The 22,986-nt window shown below is 53.2% G+C and overlaps 2 protein-coding genes and 1 long non-coding RNA gene across 3 annotated transcripts; all 3 read left to right on the forward strand.

The window, feature by feature from the left end:
• The first annotated feature begins 11,248 nt into the window (after nt 1-11,248).
• On the forward strand, nt 11,249-13,369 carry LOC148053670 (uncharacterized). Its single transcript, XR_015707932.1, has 3 exons — nt 11,249-11,526; nt 11,859-11,930; nt 13,169-13,369. It is a non-coding gene; the product is annotated as an uncharacterized LOC148053670 (long non-coding RNA).
• An 867-nt stretch (nt 13,370-14,236) lies between these two features.
• LOC148053671 (uncharacterized) lies at nt 14,237-16,245 on the forward strand. Its single transcript, XM_087772932.1, is given in 4 exon segments — nt 14,237-14,255; nt 14,298-14,735; nt 14,738-15,627; nt 16,225-16,245. Coding segments are annotated over 4 exon segments (1,368 nt in total).
• A 2,050-nt stretch (nt 16,246-18,295) lies between these two features.
• LOC148053672 (uncharacterized) lies at nt 18,296-21,445 on the forward strand. The gene is made up of 3 exons (XM_087772933.1): nt 18,296-19,499; nt 20,149-20,241; nt 21,174-21,445. Exons 1-3 carry the CDS (start codon nt 18,296-18,298, stop codon nt 21,443-21,445), a joined length of 1,569 nt encoding a protein of 522 aa, XP_087629059.1.
• The last annotated feature ends 1,541 nt before the right edge of the window (nt 21,446-22,986 follow it).

The raw sequence follows: 22,986 nt of genomic DNA on the forward strand, positions 1-22,986 counted from the left end.
CACCTCGGCCCAACCGCTCACTATGGCGACTCGGGCGCCCCTAGCCAAACATTCCGCCGTTTCCCGGCCAACAACCGCAGGGGCCGCGGTCAGCGCATCACTGCGAACGCACAATGGCACACAGCACCCACCGCCCCGTGCCTCACGTGGCCGCTGGTGTCCCTGCTGTCCCCCCGGCCTGTCACCGCCCGCTGTCCTGCCCCCCTTTGGGCCTGCGGTGTCCCCCTGTCACCTCCCGGGCCTTCACCACCCAGCGTCACCTCCCGACAGCCCCTGGCCTGTGGTGCCTCTCCCAGCAGCCCTGGACCCACCACCGCCCGCTGTCCTGTCACCCCCTGGGCCTGCGGTGTCCCTCCTGTCACCCCCAGCCTGCCACCACCCGCTGTCCCCTCCTCTCAGCAGCCAGCCAGGGCAAGACAGCCTGGGGGAGATGCAGCGGCCTTTGACGGGTGGCGCTCGGCTGCCCGCGCCGCAGGGCCACCGAAGGGAGGGGACATCTCAGGGTGTCTGAGTGTATTTGGGTGCATTTCTGGGAAGTTCAGTCAAAGAAGCCCATGAAGCCCGTGGTTAACCTCTTGTCTCTCAGACTTAGGTAGAAGACTCTGAACTAAAAGGATTTAGGTGGTTGTATTCACTATCTTGTATTGCTTTGTAATTTATATGTGTGTTTACAGTGTTGCATTACCTCATGCGCTCGACTTACGACTAAAACAATGAAGAGTAGAGTGTGACCCTGACGGTCAAAAGAAAAGGAGGGACTGTTAGGAAAATCTCATTCCCTAACTATTGCACCAAGTAGTCTTTAGAGTATGAAATTGTATGAACTTTCTTAAGATATACATAGTTGACATTGGATACTGCACAGTCATGGTGCGACAGAAAGGACGCCCCTGCACTACCCAGATCACGCCAGCATCCCAGCCCCTCCGACACCTCCGCCAATCCCTCCCATGATCAGAACAGAAGTGCCTGTGACCACCGCGTGCTTTTCAGTTTGCCTTCCCAGACCAAGCCACACTGTGACACAGGAGCTTTGGGCCTCCCTGTCTCCCACGGAAAGCTAGAAATGGCCTTATCACCATCGAGCTCCTGGGGGATATCAAGAACACTTGTCAGGCAGCAGCTGCATCCTCTTGCGCAGGCTTTGAACTAGCCCTGGCGAAAAAGCTGACCAGCAGATTGGGGTGCATAAGAAAAACCTCCTATGTCAAGATGGCTTCGAAGACATGCGCAAGAGAGCTTGACCAGCACTGACCTCGCCTATACAAGTGGGTCTACTGGTAGAAGAAACCAGACGGAAACCAGCTGAAGGCAGCAAAGTTGCAACAAAACAGTGCAAACTCAGCTAATAAATAGGCATTCAGCGAGCTTGCACGGGGGGGCTGTGTGTACAAATCCTCAAAAGTGAATGGGAACAGGCGATCTCACGGCCAAAGCCAACAGGTTTTTGAGACCGTAAAAAAGCACATGTGAGTAGCCTTAAGATTGCGTATAAGGAATCAAGAATTGTAACACGGGGTCCTTCTCAGGCTCCCAGCCAAGAGGCACCTTTATGGCCAGCAATAAAAAGGGGTTTTAGCTAGAGTGCACCTCTGCTGCCTTCTTTCCTGTACCCACGCAAGAACTAGAAGAGAAGTGCAAGCAAATCCAGTTCAGTAAAAGGTCAGGCCAACGTTGAAACAGCCAAAACTCTCAATACTTACACTCACCCTTACTTAGAGATTTGTTTTATCTTCCTTTGATATGTAACTAAGCACATTCCCTCCTACCCACAGGCTTCCCTCCCAGCCTCACAGCTCTCCTACAGAAGAAACGTAAGCTACAGAAGCTACAAAAGACAAAAAAACTCCTTTGGTGAACACCAAAACACCCATGACTTGCTCAAACTCTTCACTGCCCCACCTGAGAGTCAAGGGACAGGATCTCCTAAAGGCTCTTTCGCAGGCACTGCCCTGAAACCCCCTCGCTGCTTCTCTGCTAGTGCACAGCGATTAGGAAGATTTTCACTTTTAAGTCTCTGTAGACAATTTCTGAAATTGGACAAGTCACTGTTAACGAGGATAAGCCCTTTGCCTTGCATCTGGCAACCAACGCGGATGTGGACCCAGCAGCACAGACCACTACCATGCACAAACCACCACCCCACGCCCAGGGAAAGCACAACCAGGCAGAGGTGGTACCCGATCCCGCTCCTCACATCAGTTCTCTGTATGAGCAGGTTCTTTTAGTCAGACACAGAAACCAGAAGTGACTGCTGCTGCTGCTGCTGCTGAAGCGGACTTTTAAGTAGAGAGTGCCAAAGAATGCAAAAACAACCACAAAAAGTTAAAGCAGGTACTTTCATCCTCACTAGATGCACAGCACTGAAGTGTTGCTCACGTTCTCTTCTCTAAAGGGTCCCCACTTCAGATGCATTTGAGTGACATTGCCATTGAGCATACACCGCTACCAGACATTTCTCTGCACTGAAGGCTGGCAGCAGTGTACAAGGACAGTCCTTTGTGGTCACCTCACTCCAGCGTAGAAATACGAGAGACTTCCTTTAAGGACAGAAATCCAAAGAGCTACAAGCAGCTTTTTAAATCAAGCACGGCAAATAAAAAGCAAACAAACAAGCAAGCAAGGACAGGTAAACCTCTGAGGCACTAAAGAGGAACAAAAGGTCTCCCGTTAAGCCCGCTGCCCCTCACAGAACAGACAAGTGGCTTAAAGAGGTGCCCGCAAAGAAACCGCGGATGGAAGATAACCCTGAGAACTCCAGCGCAAGCCACCAACGCTGAAACAGGAGTGCTGACCCTTCTGCTCCTCCTACGAGCTCTTCACCAGCCACGTGAAGAGGCAAAAGCAAGGATGATCGACCCAGGTCTGACAAGAAATTGCCGCCCCCCCAAATCCAAAATGATCAAGAAATCTATCTGAAATACAGATTCACATCCACCATCATGGATGATGAACCCCGTCCTAAGCACACGTTGTGCCTTCAGACAGGAGCTAAGGACTGCATGAAGTCACCGCCACGAGCAGGTGTTCAAACCCGATGCCTCCAGAACACGCAGGCAAACACCCACCATTTTTTCAGCCATGGTTCAAGTCACGCGATACTCAACCCACGACTTTACGAAATGTCACTAAACTTAACGACAGCAGCCTCTCTGCAGGTTTCTTACTCAAAAGCAAAAACCAAAAAGCCACATACCCTCGGGGAAACCCTTCTCCTTCCCTGTGGCTGGTGTCTCCCCATGGCTCTCCCTCAAGGCAGGAGAAATGACCATGAAGTTGGAAGTCTACAGAAATGCAGAAGTACACTCAGTCCTCTGGCAATCATTACCTCTGCGCCAGAAGGCCTCTCACCCCTCCACACAAGTGCCCGTTAGTTCTCTGGCAGTCATTCTGCACGAACCGCAAGTCCTCCATACCCACCTACCTACCCACTCACCAGAAATGAGTCGTACCGCACCAGAAGCGACACTGCCCGACCTGCTGTAGACATATTAGACCGGAAATGATGGTTTCAAATCTAAAGCCACTACACAATCAACCAGAACAGCAAAAAATCAACCAGAAGAAACATCGTACGCACACCAAAGGCCCCTATCAAAACCCTAAAAAGGTAAACAAGCTGTAAAAGGACCCTCTGCAAAAAAAGACCACGCACAACACAAGATAAGGGAAAAATAACCTAAACCCAGGAACCCAGGGCCAACAATCCCACATTCTGTCCATAACAATAACACGCTTTTATCCGAACTCACTTAAACTCCGGCATACCATAACCCTGCCACCCCATAACCCTAGCAAACTGTGACCCTAGCATCCCATAGCCCCAGCGCATTGTAGCCCTAGGATATCAAAAACATTGAACACAAACTCCCTGGAAATCTCTGCCAGGGCCTTCAGGTGGCCCCGGGTTTCAGACAGCACAACTCTGACGTGGGAGTGGGACAGAGCCACTGGGACGTCACCAGCAGCCATCTTCACATCATCCCTCACACCCTGAAAGAGCACCTGGGTCGAACGCTCCCGGGGAGAAAGGCTGAGGCACTCGGAGCCTGGTAACCGGCCAGCCATGACCACAGGGCTTCAGCTCACCATTTCTGTGTCAGAGCCACCAGGCAGATGACCCCGTCCTCCCTGCGAGGCCCCTCGGGGCAGCCCTACCCAGAGCTGGGTGGCTGGAGACGGCCTTTGCTCTACGGGGAGGCGCTTCCTGGGAGCAGGATCTCTCACGGGGGCACTGGGAAGCCCTTCTCAGGCCTGGATGCCTGAGAAACATCTCTGCGCTGCTCCATATTTCACCAAAACCAGGGGCGGAGGAAGGCTGCTCTGGTGGCCTGCAAGAGAACCAGCTCACCTGGGCTGCTCTGCGGCCACGGGGCGCCTTTGCTGTCAGGCGGGTCTCAGCGTTGCTCTGCAATCGGCTGTCACCTCCCTGCAGGAGGACGCTCTCCAGTGCACGGTACGTCTCTGCTTGGTCACCCTGTGGACAAAGATGGGAAGGGAGGGATGGGGTTTGCTTTGTCCCCATTCCCAGGGTGCCACAAGAGAGACCTGCCAGCTCCAAATCACCTGCGTGACGTGGACACCACATCCGAGCTGCAGACGTGGGTCAGGGAGGCGGTGGGGAGCAGGCAAGACATTCTGCGGAGCCCCCGGCGCTGCCAGAAAGCAGAGCTGGAGCCAACGGCAGGAAGCCCAGGGCAGCTGGTGGTGGGGCCCAGCAGGGTACAGCACCCACAGAAATGCCCGGCTCCCTCAGCCTCGGCCCCGCGGCTGCAGCACGGGGGCCAGCACCAGCTGGGGCTTCGCTGGGAAAAAACAGGTAGGGGTGACCCTGACGCCCACACGTGGACCCGGCCCTGGCATCTGGCAACCTCTCCCTTTGCCCATCGCCACCATGGGATCCAGAAAGCAGCGCTGCTGGCCCCGCTGTGGTCCTGAGCCATCTCTCGATGGATGAGTCTTTAACCAGCAGGCCTAAAAAGAGGAAAAAATGCTCAGAATTACGCTGCTCTCAAGGTTTTGCAGGCAGTATGGTTTTTGGAGCTGCCTGGTGGTGCTGTTCCTGGGGAGCGCTCAAGAAACAGGGCGGCTCCCTCTACCTGCAGGCAGGCAGCGGAGTGTGCGCAGCGGGAGCGAGCCATGGTTTGTGCGGCTGCTGAATGAGTTCAGGCTTTAAATGTGTCCAGCCTGGGACAGCGGGCTCATTTTTTCTTGCAGGTTGAATTTAGAGCTTCAACAGGAGTTTTTTCAAAGCAAAATCAACAAGCAAACAAACAAACAAACAGCTGGGCGACATTTTTCCTTCCAGCTGGCCTTTTGCCCCCAGCCCTGGACACTCTGCAAGGTGATGAGCGTCACCAATATTAGGGCGCAGGATTGGGCCCAGGTCCGGGCTCTTGCAGGCAGCACGTGTCTTGAGGCTCCCGGGAACGCAGGTCCTGGGGAGTGCGCAAGAAATGGGGCAGCTGCCCATCACTGCTATTTTTGCTCTCTCCCCATGGCTCTCTCTCTGCCTCCCTCGCCCCCTTTTTTAATTCCTCCCTCTCTGTCTTTAGCCCATCACCATTTTCTCCTTTCTCGGACTCCCTGTCTCTGTTGTCTAATTCCCCCCTCTCTCTCCTACAGCCTGCTGCTATTTTGTCCTTTCTCTACAGCTCTCTCCCCCACTCCCTCTCCCTCTCTCTTTTCTCTCACCGGGTCCTGCTTCCTCCCCTTATTCTTCCTCCCTGTCCTGCAGCCTCTGCCCTCTTTCCTGCCTCCATCCCCTGCTCCGCTGCCTCTGCTTCTCTCTGGCCTCCGTCCCGCTCCCCATCCCCTTCTGCTCTTCCTCCCTCTCCACCCTGGAGGCCATCGCTGTTCTCTCCTCCTCCGCCTCCTTCTCCCCATCCGCCTCCCTCTGTCTCTCGTCCCGCTGGATTCTTTCCCGCCCTTCCCTCGCTCTCTGTCCCGCTCTCCCTCCCTGCCTCTCCCTTTCTCCCTCCCCTTCCTTTCCCCTCTCCCCCTTTCCCCTCTCTCCCTCTCCCCCGCTCCCTCTCCCATTTCTCTCTCACTCCGCTCTCCTGATGCCTTTCCTGTCTCTCTGCCCCCCTCTCCCCCTCCCTCACCCTGCCTCTGCCTCTCTGGCCCTCTCTCCTCCTCCCTGACCTTCTTCTTCTCTCTCTGGCCCGCTCTCCTGCTGCTTAGCGCCACTTTTCTTCCTGCACCCCACTCTCCCCTTCCCCTCCACCTCTTTCCCGCTCCAGCCCTGCGCCAGCTCCTCACCACGATTCTTCCTTCCTCCACTCCCTGACCAGCTCCCCACCCCCGTTCTCGTCCCTCTCTCCGTCCCCCGTCCCTCTCTCCGTCCCCCGCCCCTCTCCTGCCGCCCCACCGCCCTGTCCCACCGCTCTCTCCCGCTCTGTCCCTCTCTCCTCCTCCTCCTCCCTCCTCCACCGGGGCTCCGGGGCCTGGGCCTGGGCCAGCGCAGCCCCGGGGAGGCGGCCATGGGGCTGCGGGGGGATGAGGCCCAGCCGGGGCGGGGGACGGTGGCCGCGCAGGGTCAGGCAGCAGGAGGGGGCGCCCCGCGGCATGCCGGGAGCTGGAGTGCTGGGCACGGGGCTGCACCGCGGCCATGTTGGTTCCCGGGGCATGCCGGGAGCTGTAGTCCTGGGCACGGGGCTGCACCGCGGCCATGTCGGTCTTGCGAGGCGCCGACTCTGCTCCGGCTGCGGCCCAGCTGAGGTGAGGGCCGGGCCCTCTCGCACTGGCTCTGCCTCTGGCTCTCTGGCCTTGCTCTCCTGGCGACGTGGGCGAAAAGGGGCAGGTGGACGCTCACTGGCCTGGGAGAGGAGCCGGTGCAGCTGAAGCTGAAGAGACCAGAAGAAGGGGAAGCAGCTGGAGGAGGAAAGGAAGGGGATGCAGCCAGCTGCTGCCTCCAGCTGCAGCCAAGAGACAGCCAGCCTCTCCGCCTGAGGAGGGACCCCTCTGAGCAGGCCTCAGCAGACCAGATTGCCCACGGGCACCGCAGGGCCTCTGGAAGTAAGGAAAATTGCAGCATGGCCATGCAGTGTGTGCGTCTGCGTCTGCGTCTGCGTGTGCATGGCTGTGTATCTGGGAAGCCTGACGTTGTAAGAGCTGTAAGACACCCAGGTGTTCTCTTCCCGGGAGGACAGTCAGGTACCTGGAGCTGGAGAAGAGGAAGGGAGGCAAGGACAGACAGACGGAGAGAGAAGTGCCTGAACTCTCAAATTTGCCCGGCAGTGCAGAGAGCAGGAACTGCAGGCAGTCCTGGGCCCCTGGGGTCATGTCACCCCTCTTCTGCGTCCCAGTCCCTCCCTGCCCCCTCCCCTTGCCCTCGGTGTCATTTTTTCCGCTTCCCTCTGCCTCCCTTCATCTCTAGTATTGTGCTCTGCTCCCTGTCCCCCCGTCTCTTCAAGTCGAGAGCCTTTCCCTGCCATCCTCCTCCTCCCTTTACTTTCCTTGTCGCCCCTCTTTCCTTCTCCCCGAGCCTCTTTGTTTCTGTCTCTCTCTGTCCTGCAGGCCATCGCGGTTTTTCCCTTCTCCAGCTCTTTGTCTTGATCTGCATCCCTCTCTTCTGCCCCATCATCTCTCTGGCCTCTTCCCTGTCTTTCGTCTCTTTCTGCCTGTAGCTTCTGCTCCCTGTCCTTGTCTTCCCCTGTCCCTCCTTCCTTCTGCTTCTCTTTCCTTCTCTCTCTCTCTTGCTCTCTCCTGTTCACCGTCACTGTGGTTTTGCAGTCTGGATCCCACTGTCCCTGGCCGCCTCCCTGTTCATCTCCTCTCTCTGTCCCTCTCTGCTGCTCCCTGGCCATCTCCCACCACCACCCCCACCTCTCTGCAGGGCTCCTGATACCTCTCTCTCTTTCTCCATCCCTCTGTGCTGCTCACCAGCCCTGGCTTTCTCTTTCTCTTTGTCGTTATTCTTGTCTGTCGCCGTGTCCTGCTCCCTGTCCCGTCATTTCTCACTACATCCCTCTGGCCTGCTCCCTGCCCCTATCCCTGCCCCTGTTCTTTTCTACTTCCTCTCCGTCTTGCTGCCCACCCTAGGCTTTTTTTGCAATCTCTCTCCTGCCCCCAGCCCTTCTTTTTCTTTCTCTCTCCTGCTCCCTCTCCCTCTTTCTGCCTCCCTTCCTCTCTCCCTGCTGCTTCTTTCTCCATCTCTGTCCAGATCCCTGTCCCTTTTTCCCCCTTGCTCTCCTCCTGTCCTTTTCCTCTTGCTGCCTTTCTCTCTCTGTCCCGTTCCCTGTCCCATCCTTTCTCACTGTATCCCCTGGTCCAGCTGGCTGCCCCTTCTCTCCTCTCTCTCGCCCTCTGTTTTTTCTCTCTCCATCTCTCTGTCCTGCTGCCCATCACAGCTGGTTTTTGCCTCCAATGCTGCCCTGCCCCCTCTTCCTTTTCTCTTTCTCCGTCACTCTCTCCTGCCCCGTGTCTTCTTTTCAATTCTTCTCAGTCCTGCAGCCCGTCACTATTTTGTTCTTCTTCCATCCCTTTGTCCTCATCCCTGCCCCCATCCTTGTCTCTCCTTCCCTTTGTTCTGCTGCCCATCTCTTTTCCCTCCTCGCTCCCTCTCTCTGTCCTGCTCCCTGCCCCTCTCATTCCCTCTCTGTTTCTCTGCCCTTCTCCCTGTCTCTCCCCCACCCTCTTTTGCTTTCCTGCTCCCTCTTCACTTTCTCCGCTCTGTCACTCTGTCCTGCTCCCTGTCGCTGTGATTTCTCACTCATCTTTCTCCTGCAGTCCAATGCTGGTTTTTTGGTCTTCATCTCGCTGGCCTGCTGCCCAACCCAGGCTTTTTTACCTCCATCTGTGCCCTGCTCTCTGTGTCTTATTTTTGCCTGTCTTTCCCTTTCTCCTGCCTCCCTCACCCTTTTTTCTCTCTCTGTATCGCCCTGTCCTTCTCCCTGGCCTTGTGTTTCTCTGACAATCCGTGTCCTGCTCCCTTTCCTTGTCTTTCCCTCTCTGTCCCATGTCCTTCTTCCCATCTTTCTGTTCTCTCTATCCCTTTGTTCCTGCTGCTTCTTTCTCCACTTCTGTCACGCTCCCTGCCCCTTTTTTCCTCTCGCTGTCCCTCTGTCCTGCCTCCTATCCCCATTTTTTCTCTCTTTAGTTCTCTGTCCTGCTGCTTGTCCCACTGTTTCTTGCTAGCCACCCCTGTCCAGCTGGCTCTCCCTTTCATTTGTCCTCTCTTCCTCTTTCCTGCTCCTCAGCTCTCTTTTCTTCTAGCTCATTGCTGGGTTTTTTCCCGTTCTCGGTCTCTTCATCCAGATCTTACCCTCTCTTTATTTCTCAGTCTCTTTCTTCTGTTCCCTGTCCTCCTCCTTCTCTCTCCATCTCTACATCCTGCTCCCTGTCTTTCTCCACCCCCCCTTCTTTCTTCTCCTCCCTCCCCCGTCCCTCTGCCCTGCTCCTCAATGCTACTTTTTCTTCCTCCATGTCTCACCAGGGCTCCTCATCCCGATTTGTCTTCATTTCTCCACCTCCCTAGCATTTTCCCTGGGAGTTTCTTTCTCTCTCGGCTCCTCTCTCTTCTCTCTTGTTTGATTGGTCTCGTTCTAGTCCTCTCTCCTTCTCCCCATCAGCTTAAACTGAATGCCCAGGGGCCCCTGTGCTCTGCTGTTGCCTTTAGCATTGCCCTAGGGAAGATGGGTGGGTTTAGGGCTAGGGATCATTTAGGAGCTGGTCTCCTTACGGAGACGGCAGAGCTGGGTGTCATTACAGCAGGGGTTCTTCTCAGCAGCTGCTCTCTGCATCTTGTGGAAAGAGCAGGCTGTGGGCCTCATTTTGAAGGCAGGTTTCTTGTTCTGTGCTTATTGCTCCTCGGGAGGCTGCCCAGGAGCGGTGTTGGGGTCTGGAGGGACAGATGGGACCTGCTGTGGTTCCTCGGAAATGTGAACTGAACCTGTCCTAATGCACTTGGATGAGAGCAGGCTGACTTCACAGGGTTTTCTTCCCAGCTCCAGTTCCAACCCACGGGCTCAGCACTAGTGACCAAGAGACCACGTGCTCTCTTCCAGACGTCCGTGGCTGCGGAGTAGCTGAGAACATCCCTTACTTGGGTAAGGGGGCGGTGGTCTGTGATAAGGGATATGTACTTGACTGATGGGGCTTTCAGGAATGTTTTCTGATCTTGCCACTTCCAAGCCCTTCCTTTTCCTGGAGATTTTAAGAAGGCATTTCTTATTCTGGGGTTCAGACTGGAGTTGGACTTAATGTTGAACAGCTGATATAATTCCATAAAATGTGAATAAGAACCCTGCTTTTTTGTTGCTGTTTTCTAACACTGCCTGAACTTTGGTAAGCCAGAGTGGCTGAAAGTCTGTGTTTTGAGAGTAACGTATTCCCATAGCGTGCCCATCTTTGTGCAGTGAAGGTTTCCTACCCGCAGTGTGATTTTGCTGGGCTATGAGGCTGTATTGGAGCAGCAGAGGTAAGAAGTGGTGTCTTTAAAGGTAATGAAGCTGTAGCAAAACTAGTGGGAAAAGCTAGTTTCTTGCTGGAATGCTGCCTGACAAAAATAGTAGCAAGTCGAGGCACTTGAAATTGGATTTTTTATGCAGTCTTCGTACGGAGCTTTTGATCCTGATTGGTTTCTGGGAAGCAAGGCCTGAGTGCCTGTGCATTCCCATAAGCCACATTGCCTCCCAAAATGGGTCCACCCTTCTCCACTTGTGCTCCTTCCACACTCGTGTAGAAGAGGGAAATGCAGTAGTGTGCAGGTTCAGTAATTCCCTGGCAACCTACACCTCTGTCTGTGTCCTGTGTCATTACCTCAGCCCCTTCCAGTCCCTGCAGGTGACTAAGGAAGCAGTAGATCACAACATGCAATGGAAACTCTCCTCACCTGTGTTCGATTACCTCTTTGGTTCCTGCAGTCCATGTTGATCAGGACACTCGGTGGAATCCTGTTCCTGGGCCTGGGGGGAAGCCCAGAGGTAAGGATTCAGTCTGCCTTTGTTATTGGCGTTTTGTGTTTGTTAATGGTTGGTTTGTTATTTGTTAATATCTTGTTGTGATAGTTCAGCCTCCCAGTGGCCAGCAGGCTCTTCTCTACAAGAAGTGTGAATGATCAGCTTGATTACAGCTGTGCCTGTAGGCAGCAGCTACTTGAATTCCCGACTTGAGCCTGTCCCACAGGTGAGGCCCTTGAAGGAATGAGCGTTTACATTTTAATTTTCTGTTCATGTGAAAATTAGCTTACTGCTTTCTTGCCTGCTGCTTGGGCACGCAGAAGAGCAGAGAGGGAATGGGTGCGGCTCAGTGATGTACCCCGGGGTGTTCTGCCTTGCAAAGCTGTCTTTGCCAGCTGCTCCGCCCCTGCACTGGTTCCAGTGCCCGCTGCAAAGCCAGCAGGCACCTTGGGGTTGAGTTGAGAGCTGGCGTGAGCTCCAGGGAGTCCTTTCTCCCGACAGCTCCATGCCTGGTTAGTGGCCACTGCAGGCACCCGGGAAATGCTTGCAAGATGCTCCTGAGTGGAAGGGAGAGAGGATTGCTCTCGAGTAGCCCTGTGTTTGAATTGCATTCACCGTCATTCAGGTCTGAAGGAGTATATTGAAATATTGCAAGGGCGCTGCTCTGTCCTGTGCTCGTTTCCAGACGTGGCTGCAGGCAGTGGTTATCCAGCTTCCCGGCTGGGTGCCAGGGCTGACCCGCAGGCAGGTCGCGTGGGTGCGTCGTGGCTTTTTACTGCCTTTGAGAGCTGCCAGCCCAAAGTCCAAAGTCAGCCAGGCGCCTCTGCAGGCGTGAGAATACAGAGCTGCGCGTGTGTGCCGTGTCATTACGTGATCCCCTTGTATGTTCTGCTATTCAGTTATGATGATACAGATCAGAGCATGTGATGGTAACTTCTCGTGGGTGTTTGGTTGCAGACGTGGCCACAGGATGGGCTTTTCCAGCTCCTCGGAGGGATCCAGGGCTGGATCCCAGCTGGCATCCCAAGGGTGAGTAGTCAGTTGTCCTGTCTTCAGCAGGGATAGAGTTAATTTTCGTCTTGGTAGCCGGTATGGGGCTGTGTTTTGGGTTTAGGATGAGAACAATGTCGATGATACACTGATGCTTTGGTTCTTGCTAAGTAGTGCTAAGCTGTTGCTAAATAGGTGCTAAGTGGCGCTCAGGCTGGTCAAAGACTTTTCAGCTTCCCCTGCTCTGCCGGGTGCACAAGAAGCTGGGAGGGGGCACAGCCAGGGGGGCTGACCCAGACTGGCCCAAGGGCTATTCCATACCATGTGACGTCATGCTCAGTATATAAGCTGGGGGAAGAAGAAGGAAGGGGGGGACATTGGGCGTGATGGCGTTTGTCTTCCCAAGTAACCGTTACGCGTGATGGAGCCCTGCTTTCCTGGGGATGGCTGAACACCTCCCTGCCCATGGGAAGGAGGAAATGAATTCCTTGTGTTGCTTTGTTTGCGTGCACGGTTTTTGCTTTGCCTGTTTAACTGTTCTAATTTATTTTACATCAGTTATTAAACTGTTCTTATCTCAACCCACGAGTTTTCTTACTTTTACCCTTCTGATTCTCTCCCCCATCCCACTGGTGGGGAGTGAGCGAGCGGCTGCGTGGTGCTTAGTTGCTGGCTGGGGTTAAAGCACGACAATCTGATGTTGTAAAACTTTGACTCGACAAAGTTCGATGGCGAGGTTCACTCTATTAATTACTGCATGGAAGAATCCTAGAAAGGAAAACTGAGTTACACTCGAGTGAGACTGATTCACAGAGAGACCGGGGACACAAAAGGGTAAGGAGGACCCTCCTGTAGAGTCACGAGGTTCAGAGTGGACCCCCTGGCTTTCTAAACTCCTTCCTCAGAGAGGAGACTAGGTGCAGCTGGGTCCAAACCTAGTCTCAGACTTGGTCAACAGTTTACGTCTAAAGGATTGTACATGCAAAGTTTATGTAATGTTTCATTAGCATCAATTCAGCCTGCAATTAAAGTTACCAAGACAAAATCAAAGTTACCATACTACAAGGTTATGCACGATATCGGTCGCTTACCAAAGATCTGTCGTTGGTAAAAGTGGTTGAGTCCCCACCCCTGGAGGTATTTAAAAGACGGGTGGATGTGGTGCTTGAGGACATGGTTTAGTGGTGGACTTGGCAGTGATAGGTTAATGGTTGGACTCGATGATCTTAAGGGTCTTTTCCAACCTTAACAATTCTATGATTCTATGATTCCAAAAGGTCTCTCTGCCTCGAGGAGCAGCCTTGCGAGATGTCCCAGCTCAAGGGGAGATCACCGCCATGCAGCCACGCTGCCAGCAGGGAGAGATCAAAGGCGGCCCTGTAGAGAACCTGTACCAAATACGGTTTTGTCTCGACATTGCCGCTGTGGCGCCATCCAGCGTCACGCTTCGAGAAAACCCTCTTCTCCACAGGTTTGAGAAAAACAACCTCGTGCGCCGGCGCAGGGACTGAAGGCGCGAAAAGAGCGGAGGCAGGGACAGCACGGCCGTGACAAACCGCACGTACGCGTTTGCGATCTGCGCATGCGCGAGAGCCCCTATATAAGGAGCACGCGCTCCTGGACGGAAGAAGACGACTTGTTCTCCGCCCCTACCTCCTCCCTGCCACGTGCCTTCCCGGACCCCAGCCTCGACGAAGCGTGTGACGATTGAAGCCCTGGGACAGAGCCAGTAGAGGATCCCCGGACTCAAAGTGGTGGTGATAGACTCCTTCTTCTCTCTCTCTCTCTCCTGTCCCCCTCCCCTTCCCTCCTTGCCTTCCCTCCGCTTTCCAACAAATAAAAGTAAAAGGTTGTACAACATCTGACCGGTTTCAGCGTCTTAATCTCATCCTTGGAATCGTAGCGATACCTTCCCGCTACCGGATCGGGACATTGAATTGGCGTCACGGACAGGATCCCTTGAGACGAGAGTGTCGTACAACCTTACGGTGTGCTGAGCGATTGTGTGTGAATGAGACGTGCAAATAAGCACGAAGCGAGCGCGGAGTTCTGATCCGCGGTTCTGCTCTCCCGCGAGGGAAGCAGCCGGAGACGAACGAAGCACAAGGAAGGAGTGAATGTTGAGGTCCTGATATTAAAACGTCTACAGTAGTTTCTGGTCTGGCCTCCTGAGGGAGTATAGGGGAAACTTGAATTTTACGGTGTGACCCCCTCAGGACGATATCCCCTTTGTAGGCCCTCCTCTGTCTCATAGTAGATTACGGTCTGACCTCCTGGGAGTGCACAGGGGAAACTTGGTGTTTCTAAGGTTTGACCCTCCCAGGACGAACTCCCCTTTGTAGGACATGGCCGCCCAAAGGGCAGGCGATTCTTGTGAAGAAACAGAGAAATGATATCAGTTTTTAGAAACATACTGCTCTCGCCCCTCACCCACGGGACGAGACTGGGCACGGGACCACTGGTTCCAGCTGCAAAGTGTTATGGACCGAATAGCGGTCTGGCATAAAGAAGCTAGAGTTAAGAAGGGGAAAGGGAAAGCTGTTGTTTGCGCTGTGCTAGGAGCGTGCTTAGCAGCTGCGGTAGAGGAAAGGAGGCGGGCGCCCTGCCAGGCAGAGGCTGTGGCCGCCTCGTTGCAAGCGGCAGTAACGCCGCTGCGAGAACGATTATTGGAAACCAAGCGGGCACTAGAGGAAGAGAAGTACCAAAATTTAATATTGAAAGAGTTCAGAGTTCATCTCCTGAGGGAGGCAGACACCCTCGCTGAGATGGAGGGGATGCTAGAAGAGAAGGCGTTGCGCCAAATTTACCCTCAGAGGGACCTAAAAGGACTAAAGGAGGCTGTGGATAACCCCCCCATACGTGCCCACTGGTAAAGACAGAATACATATATGAAGACAATAGCGACAACCGTCCCCGAGTTGTCACCAAAGAAATCCCCTTTACCGCCACCGAATTGGCCAAACTACGGAAGGATTTTGCTAGGACAGCAAGGGAGTCCGAAACCGAATATGTGTGGAGGGTATCCCTGTCGGGGGGGGACGGGATCATGCTATCGGAAAAGGAAGCAGAGGGGTATTGGGGCCCCGGTGTCTTCCTCACAACGGGCGATCGCCGAGCCCCATGGTCTCTGACCCAGAGGGCCGCATATTGGGCGGGGGGGCTGAACCCATTAGAGAGGGGGGATCCCCTAGCTATAACTGGTTCTGTCGATCAGCTATTAGAAAACTTACAGAAGACAGCATGCCTGCAAATGATGTATGACCGGGAACTTAAACCAGATCTAAGCTCTCCAATGTTACTACCGGTAGACCCCAAGCGACTGACGCCGCTAATAAGAGGACTCCCCGACTCGCTAAAACCTCTCGGGATCCAATTCCAGGGGAGAATTCAAAATGTGCCTCGCGAGGAGCGAATCGCAGCTGCCCTGGAGGGAACGGTAACCCCCGAACAGCGGCAGTGGGGGAGGAAGGTGTGGACCTGGGGGGAGATAGCTCAGGAACTAATAAGCTACGGGAGGAAATATGGGCCAGTGGGCAGGACTTACCAAAAGGTAGAAACTAGGGCCGTGCGGGCAGCGGAGCTGGCAAATAAATGGCTGGCGTTTTCGGGGGGAAGCCCCGACCTAACAAAAAGGGAAAAAGCCCCGCTCCGACAAGGATTGTGGCAAATGGGACTGCAAAAGGGTGTGCCCCGAGACTTGATGGATGGGCTCCCCACCAAAAAGTTAGAGCTCCTGGTGCGGAGGTGGTCCGGGCAAGGACCCCCTCCCAAACCAAACCTGCCTTCTGCGCCAGCATTGGACAGGGAGGAAAGGTTTGTGGGATGGATCCGTGGGATGACAGTGGGACCTGGCCAGTTCAGTTTCCAACTAAGGGGCAATATTGTTTGAATCGCACCCAGAAGGGAGGGATCGAAGTGGGAGAAAGCAAATGTCAATGGACTCTCACGCGTAAGCCCCTCGACAAGGAAAGGGACCTGTGGGTGTGGCTCAATGAAACCGGGCGTAATCAGGGGTTTAAGGGATACTGGTCAAGCAAGAATGAAGTTCTCCGGCATTACAAGCCAACTTGTGAATGGAGGGGTACCGATGGGGCTTGGTATTGTACCGGCCGAATAAGGGATGGGGCAACCGCCTTTTTCAGCCCTCTGGGCGACAGAGACACAACTTACTTTCAGTTTCCACCAGGGAAAGATGGGCCATTTGCTCAAGGCAATAGGGCTAAAAAGGGACATTATTGGATTTGTGGGCACACAGCATATAAATGCTTACCCGCGGGGTGGTCGGGAGTTTGCTATATAGGGATCATAAGGCCCCTATTTTTCCTTTTACCAGAAACGGGCGGACCCCGACTAGGTGTAAAGGTGTCTGATAACCTCGGCGATAGAAGTATTGCCCGTAAGACGCGGTCTACCAAGGTAAATCTAGGTGGGACACAAAAATGGGGAAATGATGAGTGGCCCCCTGAACAAATAATTCAATGCAATAGATCTGTTAACTCGACAGTCACAACAAATGCGCACGGCAGTTCTTCAGCACCGCGTGGTTTTAGATTATTTGTTGGCCGAGGAGGGAGGGGTGTGTGGAAAACTGAATGTCTCTAACTGCTGTCTCGAAATAGACGATGTGGGGGAAGTGGTTCTTCAGTTAACCAAAGATATCAGAAAAATAGCTCGTGTCCCCGTCCAAACCTGGAGTGGCGATTTGTGGTCCTGGTTACCAGGGGCACCACGGGTCAAACAGTTAATATTGTATTTGCCATGTGTAACTGCCGCCCTAATGTTCCTACCCTGTATAATCCCTCGCTTTGTTCAATTAATCCGACATGTCGTGTCAAACGTGCAATGTGTTCCTACCACCTCACCTGATGGCATCAAAGAAAATCCGTGCCCTCCATCGGCCACAACCAACCTCAGTACCTACCTCGGTACCTATCATTTAAACCTATTCCCAATTTCCCCTGGAGGAAGAACTTGCATATTGATACCCCTAGCGTACCTGCCAGCTGGTTTGTATTTATTATAACAATTACCCACCCTGTTGACTCACCCCCCATGTTTACTCTGTAAAGTTAAAGTTGTTAAAATTGTTTGAACATACGTTTGCATTGAGTAAATACCTTAGTTCAATTCCCGTTAAAGCACTTTCCTACCCGAACCCACACTGTTCCCTTTTTTTCCCTTCCCACAATTTTCCCAACTCTCTCAACCCCGCCTTTTCTTTCTTTCTTTCTTTCTCCCTTGTTTTCTCTCTCCCTCTCTCCCTTATGGCACCAAGCTGCAATGTGGAGCCACGGGGTGGTGTAGAGGACCGGTACCAAATACGGTTTTGTCTTGACATTGCCGCTGTGGCGCCATCCAGCGTCACGCTTCGAGAAAACCCTCTTCTCCACAGGTTTGAGAAAAAAACCTCGTGAGCCAGCGCAGGGACTGAAGGCGCGAAAAGAGCAGAGGCAGGGACAGCACGGCCGTGACAAACCGCACGTACGCGTTTGCCATCTGCGCATGCGCGAGAGCCCCTACATAAGGAGCACGCGCTCCTGGACGGAAGAAGACGACTTGTTCTCCGCCCCTACCTCCTCCCTGCCACGTGCCTTCCCGGACCCCAGCCTCGACGAAGCGTGTGACGATTGAAGCCCTGGGACAGAGCCAGTAGAGGATCCCCGGACTCAAAGTGGTGGTGATAGACTCCTTCTTCTCTCCCTCTCTCTCTCTCCTGTCCCCCTCCCCTTCCCTCCTTGCCTTCCCTCTGCTTTCCAACAAATAAAAGTAAAAGGTTGTACAACATCTGACCGGTTTCAGCGTCTTAATCTCATCCTTGGAATCGTAGCGATACCTTCCCGCTACCGGATCGGGACATTGAATTGGCGTCACGGACAGGATCCCTTGAGACGAGAGTGTCGTACAACCTTACGGTGTGCTGAGCGATTGTGTGTGAATGAGACGTGCAAATAAGCACGAAGCGAGCGCGGAGTTCTGATCCGCGGTTCTGCTCTCCCGCGAGGGAAGCAGCCGGAGACGAACGAAGCACAAGGAAGGAGTGAATGTTGAGGTCCTGATATTAAAACGTCTACAGTAGTTTCTGGTCTGGCCTCCTGAGGGAGTATAGGGGAAACTTGAATTTTACGGTGTGACCCCCTCAGGACGATATCCCCTTTGTAGGCCCTCCTCTGTCTCATAGTAGATTACGGTCTGACCTCCTGGGAGTGCACAGGGGAAACTTGGTGTTTCTAAGGTTTGACCCTCCCAGGACGAACTCCCCTTTGTAGGACATGGCCGCCCAAAGGGCAGGCGATTCTTGTGAAGAAACAGAGAAATGATATCAGTTTTTAGAAACATACTGCTCTCGCCCCTCACCCACGGGACGAGACTGGGCACGGGACCACTGGTTCCAGCTGCAAAGTGTTATGGACCGAATAGCGGTCTGGCATAAAGAAGCTAGAGTTAAGAAGGGGAAAGGGAAAGCTGTTGTTTGCGCTGTGCTAGGAGCGTGCTTAGCAGCTGCGGTAGAGGAAAGGAGGCGGGCGCCCTGCCAGGCAGAGGCTGTGGCCGCCTCGTTGCAAGCGGCAGTAACGCCGCTGCGAGAACGATTATTGGAAACCAAGCGGGCACTAGAGGAAGAGAAGTACCAAAATTTAATATTGAAAGAGTTCAGAGTTCATCTCCTGAGGGAGGCAGACACCCTCGCTGAGATGGAGGGGATGCTAGAAGAGAAGGCGTTGCGCCAAATTTACCCTCAGAGGGACCTAAAAGGACTAAAGGAGGCTGTGGATAACCCCCCCCATACGTGCCCACTGGTAAAGACAGAATACATATATGAAGACAATAGCGACAACCGTCCCCGAGTTGTCACCAAAGAAATCCCCTTTACCGCCACCGAATTGGCCAAACTACGGAAGGATTTTGCTAGGACAGCAAGGGAGTCCGAAACCGAATATGTGTGGAGGGTATCCCTGTCGGGGGGGGACGGGATCATGCTATCGGAAAAGGAAGCAGAGGGGTATTGGGGCCCCGGTGTCTTCCTCACAACGGGCGATCGCCGAGCCCCATGGTCTCTGACCCAGAGGGCCGCATATTGGGCGGGGGGGCTGAACCCATTAGAGAGGGGGGATCCCCTAGCTATAACTGGTTCTGTCGATCAGCTATTAGAAAACTTACAGAAGACAGCATGCCTGCAAATGATGTATGACCGGGAACTTAAACCAGATCTAAGCTCTCCAATGTTACTACCGGTAGACCCCAAGCGACTGACGCCGCTAATAAGAGGACTCCCCGACTCGCTAAAACCTCTCGGGATCCAATTCCAGGGGAGAATTCAAAATGTGCCTCGCGAGGAGCGAATCGCAGCTGCCCTGGAGGGAACGGTAACCCCCGAACAGCGGCAGTGGGGGAGGAAGGTGTGGACCTGGGGGGAGATAGCTCAGGAACTAATAAGCTACGGGAGGAAATATGGGCCAGTGGGCAGGACTTACCAAAAGGTAGAAACTAGGGCCGTGCGGGCAGCGGAGCTGGCAAATAAATGGCTGGCGTTTTCGGGGGGAAGCCCCGACCTAACAAAAAGGGAAAAAGCCCCGCTCCGACAAGGATTGTGGCAAATGGGACTGCAAAAGGGTGGGGCCCCAGACTTGATGGATGGGCTCCCCACCAAAAAGTTAGAGCTCCTGGTGCGGAGGTGGTCCGGGCAAGGACCCCCTCCCAAACCAAACCTGCCTTCTGCGCCAGCATTGGACAGGGAGGAAAGGTTTGTGGGATGGATCCGTGGGATGACAGTGGGACCTGGCCAGTTCAGTTTCCAACTAAGGGGCAATATTGTTTGAATCGCACCCAGAAGGGAGGGATCGAAGTGGGAGAAAGCAAATGTCAATGGACTCTCACGCGTAAGCCCCTCGACAAGGAAAGGGACCTGTGGGTGTGGCTCAATGAAACCGGGCGTAATCAGGGGTTTAAGGGATACTGGTCAAGCAAGAATGAAGTTCTCCGGCATTACAAGCCAACTTGTGAATGGAGGGGTACCGATGGGGCTTGGTATTGTACCGGCCGAATAAGGGATGGGGCAACCGCCTTTTCAGCCCTCTGGGCGACAGAGACACAACTTACTTTCAGTTTCCACCAGGGAAAGATGGGCCATTTGCTCAAGGCAATAGGGCTAAAAAGGGACATTATTGGATTTGTGGGCACACAGCATATAAATGCTTACCCGCGGGGTGGTCGGGAGTTTGCTATATAGGGATCATAAGGCCCCTATTTTTCCTTTTACCAGAAACGGGCGGACCCCGACTAGGTGTAAAGGTGTCTGATAACCTCGGCGATAGAAGTATTGCCCGTAAGACGCGGTCTACCAAGGTAAATCTAGGTGGGACACAAAAATGGGGAAATGATGAGTGGCCCCTGAACAAATAATTCAATGCAATAGATCTGTTAACTCGACAGTCACAACAAATGCGCACGGCAGTTCTTCAGCACCGCGTGGTTTTAGATTATTTGTTGGCCGAGGAGGGAGGGGTGTGTGGAAAACTGAATGTCTCTAACTGCTGTCTCGAAATAGACGATGTGGGGGAAGTGGTTCTTCAGTTAACCAAAGATATCAGAAAAATAGCTCGTGTCCCCGTCCAAACCTGGAGTGGCGATTTGTGGTCCTGGTTACCAGGGGCACCACGGGTCAAACAGTTAATATTGTATTTGCCATGTGTAACTGCCGCCCTAATGTTCCTACCCTGTATAATCCCTCGCTTTGTTCAATTAATCCGACATGTCGTGTCAAACGTGCAATGTGTTCCTACCACCTCACCTGATGGCATCAAAGAAAATCCGTGCCCTCCATCGGCCACAACCAACCTCAGTACCTACCTCGGTACCTATCATTTAAACCTATTCCCAATTTCCCCCGGAGGAAGAACTTGCATATTGATACCCCTAGCGTACCTGCCAGCTGGTTTGTATTTATTATAACAATTACCCACCCTGTTGACTCACCCCCCATGTTTACTCTGTAAAGTTAAAGTTGTTAAAATTGTTTGAACATACGTTTGCATTGAGTAAATACCTTAGTTCAATTCCCGTTAAAGCACTTTCCTACCCGAACCCACACTGTTCCCTTTTTTTCCCTTCCCACAATTTTCCCAACTCTCTCAACCCCGCCTTTTCTTTCTTTCTTTCTTTCTCCCTTGTTTTCTCTCTCCCTCTCTCCCTTATGGCACCAAGCTGCAATGTGGAGCCACGGGGTGGTGTAGAGGACCGGTACCAAATACGGTTTTGTCTTGACATTGCCGCTGTGGCGCCATCCAGCGTCACGCTTCGAGAAAACCCTCTTCTCCACAGGTTTGAGAAAAAAACCTCGTGAGCCAGCGCAGGGACTGAAGGCGCGAAAAGAGCAGAGGCAGGGACAGCACGGCCGTGACAAACCGCACGTACGCGTTTGCCATCTGCGCATGCGCGAGAGCCCCTACATAAGGAGCACGCGCTCCTGGACGGAAGAAGACGACTTGTTCTCCGCCCCTACCTCCTCCCTGCCACGTGCCTTCCCGGACCCCAGCCTCGATGAAGCGTGTGTCGATTGAAGCCCTGGGACAGAGCCAGTAGAGGATCCCCGGACTCAAAGTGGTGGTGATAGACTCCTTCTTCTCTCTCTCTCTCTCCTGTCCCCCTCCCCTTCCCTCCTTGCCTTCCCTCTGCTTTCCAACAAATAAAAGTAAAAGGTTGTACGACATCTGACCGGTTTCAGCGTCTTAATCTCGTCCTTGGGATCGTAGCGAAACCTTCCCGATACCGGATCGGGACACCATCAGAAGTGCAGGAGGCTCAATCTCTCACCCAATATTTAAGATCTGATAGTCACCCCCGCTGAAAAGCAAGATGAATTATTACTCTTGCTCTTTACTCTTTCTGTGCTGCTCAATACCCCAGTAACAGCACCTATAAACAGCGACACGTCTTGAACGAAATAGCCTCCGCAAGCAGGAAGCCCTAAAATGCTGCTTTCATTTATAGCGCTTTCCAACAGAACTCTCTGGGGCAAATCCCGTAGGCAAACAGTCGAGGGCTTTCACTGCTGAATTCAGCCGTTACCGGGACGTTCTGCCCCCAGTGCACAAGGAGAAGCATTCCTTACCACGCTGGCTTTCTGACCGTGGAGCAACACCCACCACTGCCCCCCCTTTTTTTTTTGGTTTTTCAATGACATCTGCCTTAAAATTATCAAGCTAGCTAAATTTACATTTTCTAGGTTTCCTGCGATTGTGCAAAGTTGTTTAAAGAAGCCGCCTGCCTTTCTGGTGGGCTTTCTTCTTCTGCCCAACTCTTCTGCCGAACCCCGCTCTCAATGGAAGGGTTAGTTCTGTATCACGGCACCGCCATCTGAAAGTACGAAGAAAGCAGCTTCTGTTTCAAAAACACAAACATCCTGGTGCTCAGCACCATTACGAGAGGAAATACAGAGCGCAGGCCATCTTCAAGTGTATTTGTCAATGTTTGCTGGCCAATGACAACAGCTTTCTAAACCAACTGGAACAATGTTGAAATGTGGCAGCTTCACATACAACGTTCTTTTCAAATAGTGCCAGCTGTGAGGAGTGGCTCTCTGTTTGCGGCCCTATACTGCCTTCTGCAATACAAACCCAAGTCCACTTGGCACAGGAAAAAAGTGCACCTCTCGGCAGCGCCTCCCCACGTGGCATCCGTTCAGAAGACCGAAAGTCCTGCCGCTCTTTGCAAAATGAAACCCGTGGATGTTATTTTTCATACGTGTCAGCTACCAGCAAGCTTTTACTGGTGGCTGTTTTCTGTCACCAGGCTTTGCTCTGCTGACGTTCAGCTATCACTGAAAAGCTCATCACACCGCCTAGTTTACTGAAAACGTTTTATTGTAATCAAGAAGTGACATAACAAGGCTGCAATGTATTCTGCAAATCCTTCTGCTGATCTTTTATAACTGATACCAGCTGCTTCTGCCAGGCAATTAAAAGAAAATTCAACTGGGAAAATTTTCAGGACAGAAAACTCCAGCCAAACTAATTCACGGTGGTTAAAAATCAGATGCCCCAGCAACGCCTTTCATGTGACGTGGTCACAACTCACAATTCTGTACAAAATGTTCGCTTTT

The sequence above is a fragment of the Nipponia nippon genome, unplaced genomic scaffold (assembly GCF_047370975.1).
Source record: "Nipponia nippon isolate SJK-2023a ecotype South Korea unplaced genomic scaffold, ASM4737097v1 scaffold_38, whole genome shotgun sequence".
In the NCBI taxonomy this organism is placed as follows: domain Eukaryota; kingdom Metazoa; phylum Chordata; class Aves; order Pelecaniformes; family Threskiornithidae; genus Nipponia; species Nipponia nippon.

Excerpts from the sequence above, each read along its gene's own strand:
- LOC148053672 (XM_087772933.1), top strand. The coding sequence starts at position 18,296 with ATGGACCGAATAGCGGTCTGGCATAAAGAAGCTAGAGTTAAGAAGGGG. Across the intron at positions 19,500-20,148 it reads GCAAATGGGACTGCAAAAGG|AAACGGGCGGACCCCGACTA; the intron begins GTGGGGCCCCAG and ends TCCTTTTACCAG. Across the intron at positions 20,242-21,173 it reads GTCTACCAAGGTAAATCTAG|CGTCACGCTTCGAGAAAACC; the intron begins GTGGGACACAAA and ends GGCGCCATCCAG.